Source organism: Centruroides sculpturatus, unplaced genomic scaffold (genome assembly GCF_000671375.1).
Source record: "Centruroides sculpturatus isolate CEXI.00-Female unplaced genomic scaffold, Cexi_2.0 scaffold1007, whole genome shotgun sequence".
Classification (NCBI taxonomy): Eukaryota; Metazoa; Arthropoda; class Arachnida; order Scorpiones; family Buthidae; genus Centruroides; species Centruroides sculpturatus.
The window spans coordinates 98,634-106,606 of NW_019385177.1; the positions used below are offsets into that span (position 1 = coordinate 98,634).

A 7,973-nucleotide genomic window follows, 5' to 3' on the forward strand; every position below is an offset into this window, starting at 1 on the left:
AGAGGGTTTAAAGAGGAAGGGGAAAAGCTGTAATGGGCGAGTATCGGGTGGTTTTCTACAGAATGTTCAGCCGGACGTCGCTTAGCAACGCGACAACCAGACAGGACAATTCACTGAGAGTTCAGTGAATTTATTAAAATGAAAGCGAGTTTCAGCCGAACGCTATTACCAGCAATTACATCCGTCTTCCTCAATTTAAACAATGTTAAACTTCCTTATCTGTGCAGCCATTATGTTATGATTTGAGTTTCCGCTCTCCAGACCGCGCTGTCAAGGATGAGCGCCATCCCCAATCCACCTCCGGGGCTATAACCTCGTTGTCCATTTCTCCCAAACAATATTTAATATGGTGACAACATTAACAATCTTTCTAATGTCGTCTTTCAATAGGATCTTCTACGGAAGGCCTAGGCTCGAAGCCTTTACCTCTTACTTTGATTTTTTAAAAGATGGCATTGCAGAACCTTTGAATTCGAGCCATTTTTAATCCCTAAAAACACAGCTTTCAACATCCAGTAAAAAATATGTCGGAAGTTAGAAGAGATGAGAAGTGAAGTGGAGATTTCTAAAGGTGTGGGGCTGTAGAAATTAACGGCTAGACGTGGAGCATTCCAGAATATCGTTGGAGGCCCCGTTTGACAATAATGCTAGAAATGTGGATTTTAAAGGCGGAAAAAGGCAGATAAGACGAGTGGTAGCAGATAGCATCGACGGGATAACGGCGAGTGAGAGTTGTGGCAGGTTTTCTGTCAGACAGACAATGCCCCGGTTCAGTCAGTGTCAACAGTTAGAAGCGGTGACCTCCGACCCGACGGGGAAAGGGGACTTACCTGGCGACGGGCGGAGCCGAGTCGATCAGAAAACACAAACAGAAATCCGGTAAACACGACGCGGCGCGTTGCCATCGACTGCGCTAACGGATGGCGTGCCCATCGACTCCCTCCTGATTGGACTATCACTAACGCGAATTAAGCCGGGAGGCGTAGCCAGTCGGCAACCGGCAATCCCATTGGGTGGTTGCTACACACTGGCAGATTAGCCGGCAGCTCGGGAAGGAAGTTGGCAAGAAGCCTATTTAACAGGAAGAGCGCGGAGGTGCGAGTCGGTCTTCCACGCTCCGCTCACTCAGCCGATCTGGCTTCCGTCACGAGAACCGGGATGGTGAAGATCGACGGGATGGACCGCGTCCACATGGCTCCTCGTCGAACCTCCTTCACCATCAGTAGCATTATGGCCGAGGACCAAGGCGGGGGTGAGAGATGGCCCGCCAATCCCCCTTCGCATTCTCCACCCGATAGGACCGGAGACTTACCGCACGATCTCAGCACCAAATCTGCCCCTTGTGCTAGCATCAAAAACGAGAACGCGGGGGGCAAAACGGGATATCCCATCAGCCGCACGGACTGTAAAACAGACAAGAACGAGGAAGATAAACCTAAACAGTGTACGGTGTCTAAAGAGTTAGATAAAGGGAAGAACCAGGAAGAATGCAACAATTCGAAGAAATCTACCAAATACGAGAAACCACCTTTTAGTTACAACGCTCTAATCATGATGGCTATCCGTCAGAGCCCCGAGAAAAGACTGACTCTAAACGGGATCTACGAGTTTATCATGAAGAACTTTCCTTATTATCGAGAGAACAAGCAAGGATGGCAGAATTCCATTCGGCACAATCTCAGCCTCAACAAGTGTTTCGTCAAGGTTCCTAGACATTACGACGATCCGGGAAAAGGCAACTACTGGATGCTGGATCCCAGCAGCGACGACGTCTTTATCGGTGGCACAACTGGAAAGCTGCGGAGGAGATCCACGGCAGCCTCCAGAAGCCGCCTGGCAGCCTTCAAGAGGACTGTAGCGGGAGCCTCCGTCTTTCCAGGCTCTCTCTCGGCTGGCTTCCACCCCTCTCCGGGGGACAAAGCGGCCGCTTTGGGATGGCCCTTAGGTCCTTACGGTGCCCTGCCACCCGCAGCACTCTCTTTCAAGTATCCCGTATCGTACGCCGGAGTTTCTCTTTCCAAACCCGGTCCCGTGCAAGGTTTCACCGTTGACTGTTTACTAGGCAGCAGAGAAGGGTGCGGAGGTCAAATGACCCCTAACCTTTGGTCGGGACTGGGTTTGGCCTGCACCAACGGGAACTGTACCACTTTCGCTCCCACATGCACCGGTCTGGCGTCCTGCAACTACTTGTTGTCGTCGCTGGTATCCCCTGGTGTGTACGATCTGCATCCGGCCCTTCGATCTCAGCACGTGACCACCGTGTCGCCCGAACCCGGCAATCCAACTTCGTCGTCGCCAACGGAGTCCACTACAATCTACAAGCCTATTCCCATCCTGTCCAAGCAGAGCTGAGGAAGGAGCGAGCTTAAGTCGCCTGTCAAACAGGACTTCGGGTCCCTGCTATGAACAGTCGTGCCAGGGCTTCCCCTTAAACTCTGTAAGTGTCTCTTGTGTACAGATTTGTTGTGTGTATAGCTAACATACCGTCCTGTACCATATATTACATATAGTCATAGTCTGTACAGTACCAGGTAGGCCTATAAGTCGCACCGTCGGTCGCTAAACGATCGACTGCACCTCGCTCGCCAGCAGGACCACAGCTTCCTTCGCGTCCTAATTTCTAAGACGTTCAAATTTTTCTAGTCTTTATCTCACATTTAGAATAGATTCTTTCGACTCTTCCTCCGAGTAATTTCATTCTTAGTCTAGATGCCAAGTTTAGCCCCGAATTTACCACGAAACTCACGAGTTTCTATTTACTAAAGTAGCCATAAACCACAAGCCAAAAACTCCCAGCCCAAAATCTTTAGGTCCATTCGAGACCTTCTCACTTACAATTGATACCATCCTGGTTCTTTCTAAACTCGAAATTTAGTCTGAAAAAGCAACCCCGTTAGTAATTTCGGGTGTGGATGATGGGCTAAATTTGGATCCCAAGTAAATTACAGTAAGACAGAGAGAGAAAACAGTTATTGCAAATTCTTTTTAATTTTCTTTTAAAATAATTTATAAATTGTATTGTAATGGAATAGGAAGCAGTAATAAGAAAGGAAAAAAAAAATATTTTGACACCTGGCCCGCATGTGCGGGTTCTTATCTCGTGTAATGTTGGCTTGAGTGTGTCAGATTTAATATATTAAATATCATTTATGCATAAAACTTGTCTGGTTCTTGTGCACGGTTCAAACACGACTCCCGTTTTTGGCTGGTGTTAGCCCTTTAGTTTTATATTTAAATTAAGACGCGCGAAAGGGACTTTAAAACCTTAAAATTTTAAATGTTAAATTTGAAAGATTTTACGGCTTTAAACAATGCAGAAAATTATGGTTTTCTAGTAGAAAAATTGACGTGTGTGACGTGATAAGGGACCTAAATACGATTTAATTTAGGAGAGGAGACGACAGAGATCCGTTCTAGATATTAAATAGGATTAGGAGGTTGGCATTAATCCCTTTCGGAGATAATTATTTCAATAACATCATTAAATGAAAGCTCATCATCAACAAGTAGCTGTCTTCCTTATTTACTTATCTATCGTCCACACAGTATCAAATATTATAAGAAAAGCACGGGGACTTCACTCACTTCAGTTTAATAATCGTTTTAAAGCTTCACCGTTCTCCTATGAGCGAAATTTTGAAGAGGAACCGGATCTAACTCGACTTGTATAAGAGTTGCGTGGAGAGGGGCAGGTGCTGCATTTGGTGGTGCAGAAAAATTAGGAGTCGGATGATTCGGTATTAGAGCGTAATTTTGGGAAAGAGGGTGCTATGGCTGGCTGCTGCACGCGTCACAAAAGCATCATCGATCACTGGCTGCGCCGCTTCTCTACGTGGGAAAACGCTAGTGGACGAATCCGTCAAGTCCTCATTGTGGCTGCATTGTAATACAACCATACTCTTGTAGCGATTGTACAACACACCCACTCCACTCGAGTCGGGCCCATTGACGTGTCAGGAAAATGTATCACTTCTTCCTTTCTCAAGCCGCTTTCTGATATCGTTGTCATTATCTCTTTGTGCGTAATTATCATTTGGAAAATTTCGCCATTGTGCACGCGTTCACCGTTTCAAGGTGCGCGAAATTTCACCATCCGACTCTTGTTAACCATAATGGCAATTCTGCCTGATTTTCCACCCATTTTGTGGGCAATGGGAATGCGTATCCCCGCCACTTTTCCGGACACGATCTCTCTACATAAATGATGAACTCTCCCGAGCCGTATATTCAAACGGATCCCCGATTTTTCTATTAAAATCTTATTCAAACTTTTCTCTTTCTTTCTTTTATTTTAAAAGAAATTAATTATAATTCAAAAAAAATTTACTTCGCTTCCTTTCTCATTAACTTACTAATATAACTTTATACACTTTATGTATGGATTTCCTTGTCGAAAAATGGAAGTTGGGAATCTTCAGCGAGAGTTCTTACATCAATTATGGTGGAAATCAGGAAGTTCTAGTCAATTTAACTGGCATCTCTTACGTTGTTATAAAATTAATTCGATACAATTACGATATTATGTAATTCTGATTTGCATCACGCGATGGATTCGATGTTGTAAATGAATTTTGGAAGTTGTTTTAATGGATTAAAGTAACATATTTTTACTTTATTTTCCTTCCGAGGATTTTTTGCTTGGCAATTTAATCGTTTAACGGGATCAAAATATCAGATTTACTAGCAAACAATAGTAGAAAATGGGATAAAAATTGTGGACGTCGAACAACTTTCGATACAGTTTATTGGACGTTGGCTAATTAAAAGCCTAAACAAGCGTAGGCGCGGCAACGTAGGCTAATCCGAGCAACACGTGTTGGCATTTACTAATTCTCAGTATTAGGTGTGAGAGGCCGAGGCGTGGAACTCAACGCCATTGTCCTCTCGGATCTGATTTAGTGATGCAAAGCCAAAATATACGACTGTGCAGGGTCACGTGTCAGTTGTTTGGCCTGTCATCAGTCTTCTCGGCCCATTGTTCTTGTTTATGCCTCTCTTTTTATGACTCCTGGGGAAACACTACATTTTGTTTATTAAATACGTCGGTTCCGGTTAAAAATATCCTGTTTCTCCTATCGGTAAATACCCAAACCGGATACAACAATATAATAGTAGAAATCTTTTGATTTTCTTCTGTCAAAAATCATTGTTTTTATAGTAAATGTCTCTTTCGGATCCGTCTTCCACTTCTCTTATCAAATTCGAAAGAATCTAATACCTTAAGATTTGTAAAGTATGTAAACACTTATCTATGTAAGGCCTACAGAATAAGGCTGGCAGAATAAAGTTGATTTTATAAAGGCATAAAAAAATTTATGTATAGATTATATTTTCTCCTCCTCTGCTCGTCTGTACCCAAACGTGTGCCCAAAAATGATGCAATAGAAATCCCATATCCTGTTCTACTTAACGTAATTTATGGATTTTCGGGCCCGTTGGGAGGTCGAATGGGCCCGACGTTCATAAATCATATTAGAAGGAAACGAGTAAAGGGACTCGTCATAACAAAGTACAAATGAGAACGACAACAACAAAAAATACAAGATTATGCTTCTTATATAGTATTTAATGTCCACGAAAGCTATCCTTAAATACTTTTCTCTAATTCAAATATAGATTTAGAAATTAGACGGGCCTGTAGGCCCTTCAGAATTCATCTCTCCCTTCCTCTCTTACCACAGGTTGCTATTGTACTTTCCTATCTTATTTAATCGTGCATATTCTTTAGTATTTTAAGTTTAATTGCTTAATACTTAAAATTACAGTATGAGTGGATGATACGGCCCTTTAAAGAGACTATAAATTACCAATATTATTTGAACTGTAAGGGAGTAGCAAACGTTCATTGTGTGGTGCAATACCTCAAACAAAAATCAATTTAATCATAACTTTCCGCAGGCCGATTGATAGATATGTTACTAAAGACCGGACAGACAGACCAATTAACAAAAGTCTATTTAAAAATCGCGATTAGAAATAGACGAAAATTTTAAAATATATTTACATATTTCGTATTATCTCTAGAGTGTTACTTTGTTAGATACTAAGGCTTGTGTGTGTTTAATTACATTAGTTACGCTAAGACATTACAGGGCTTGACGGTAACAATTCTACGATTGGGGGCTTGAGATTGTTACGCTATGTTTCGAATGTACGCATGCCTATTTCTTAATTGTTACGTTTCTTTAGGTGACTTTTTTTGCATTTATTCTGTAGCAGTTACTTTCGATCTTCTTCTAACTTGTCGCTAATCTTCTTTTTATCAATTTCTGATTGTGGCAGACCGAAATCTAACCACCTTAACTACTGCAGATTGCTTTTATCTCGATTCCTAGTTCGATAAAATAATCATTTTTGTTACGAATTTCGGCACGAAACCAGTTGGATTTGTCGAATTTTTGAAAAGAAATCCCATTGAAAATTTGAAATATTTAGTATTTAAATAGTTTTACTTAGCTTTCGAATGAGTTTATAGGTGTATTATTTGATTACTTCGTGCCATATTGACCGCTTTCTTGCTGGTCTGTGTAGCGAAATATAAGAAGCAAAATGTACTTCTTTCTGCTAGTTATTCCGCAACCGATTTGAAATCTATATCACTAGTTTTATTACTTATATTTTTAGCATAAAGGACTTGAAATACATTTATTGATCCTCGTTGTGCGGTTGTGTGTGGAAACCCAAAAGAACGAGTAAAGTTTAAAGCCGTTTGAGACTACTCGATAGTTACTTTAAAGCTATTTATTTCTATAGAATGTAATTAAAAGGACAGCGGCGTGACTTTTCAATGGCAGAACCAGTTTTGCGCCATTTGGCCACATACTGTTTCACTTTGACATCTCCATTCTGGCTTAATCTTTCGACTTTTGTGGTTTAATCTGCTTTGGTCGAAATCTCTTCTCGGTAATTAAAATGACTCGGCCTCGACACCTCTGCCAAAGTTCATCGTTTCGTGAGGAAATCCCGGGCATCCCTGTTATATTCAAAGCTTATATAGGCAATATATTTCCCAAACTGGCTCTATTCTTTGGGTTGCAGAAAGTGGATCTACTCTTCTATTGTCCGTTTTTTCCAGGATCCTTTACTCAAGACCCAGCTAGACGATGGAGTAGCGATAACCAGACCCGAACTGGGGGTAGTAGCACTTTATTAAAACGCACTGTTCGACATTTTAAGCGACAGGTCGCAGTAGCGATAAGCTTTTGAGGGTTAAATACCTGCATTATGGTGAAGTCACAATACGATTCGCCATCGGCCAAAGAAATTATTGCCGGAAGTTGTAGCGAGGATAGCGTCATTGTCGTCCGCACTTGGCACCGCAACCGCATCTGGTAAATGACAATGACTGACCTCACACCTGACCGATTTTCGAAGCCGTCCTCTTACACCTCCTGATTTATACGTCCAGGGTCTGCCAACTTCTGATTTATAAAGTAACGGTTTCGGTCGGCACCTGTGGCTCGTTGCCTCGTGAGAAACCTTGCCTCCTTTCATGCCCACTCAAAGGGTTGTATCGCATCCGCTCACTTCAGACAACTTCCGTTCATTTTTGGGACCCGTGCTCGACTTAGTATTTATCGCCTCGTTAGCTTTACTTGTCACTTGTTTCGCCATTTGTATCTTTTTCTAATCGAATGCACCACTCGTTCCTTGCGCGCTCCACTGCGGGTTATACGAGAGCTCGGGGCATAAAACCGAGAGTTAAGGCCGTTGCGACAATTATTCCCCCACTTTATGGGTTATAAAAGCGGATAATTTCTACATTCTCTAGCGGTGTATACATATAGCGTGACGTTTTACTGTTTTCGAGGGTTGTGCAGTGGTTTACGTTCTACTACATCCGGAGGTTATTAATTGGAAAGAGAAAAGCTTGTCTTACGTAAACAATTTAGCCGTCTCTAATTTTACTATCGTGTTATAATAAGCAAATGAGAAACAAGTAGGTCGAAAGAGGACACTCTGATCCAGTTTTA

At 42.2% G+C, this 7,973-nt stretch overlaps 1 protein-coding gene across 1 annotated transcript; it reads left to right on the forward strand.

The window, feature by feature from the left end:
• The first annotated feature begins 1,087 nt into the window (after nucleotides 1-1,087).
• Nucleotides 1,088-5,474, forward strand: LOC111635784 (fork head domain transcription factor slp1-like). The gene has a single exon (XM_023380855.1). It carries the CDS (start codon nucleotides 1,159-1,161, stop codon nucleotides 2,350-2,352), a length of 1,194 nt encoding a protein of 397 aa, XP_023236623.1. The 5' UTR covers nucleotides 1,088-1,158; the 3' UTR covers nucleotides 2,353-5,474.
• The last annotated feature ends 2,499 nt before the right edge of the window (nucleotides 5,475-7,973 follow it).

What these genes read in the sequence shown, in the direction of transcription:
- LOC111635784 (XM_023380855.1), top strand. Translation starts at nt 1,159, where the DNA reads ATGGTGAAGATCGACGGGATGGACCGCGTCCACATGGCTCCTCGTCGA.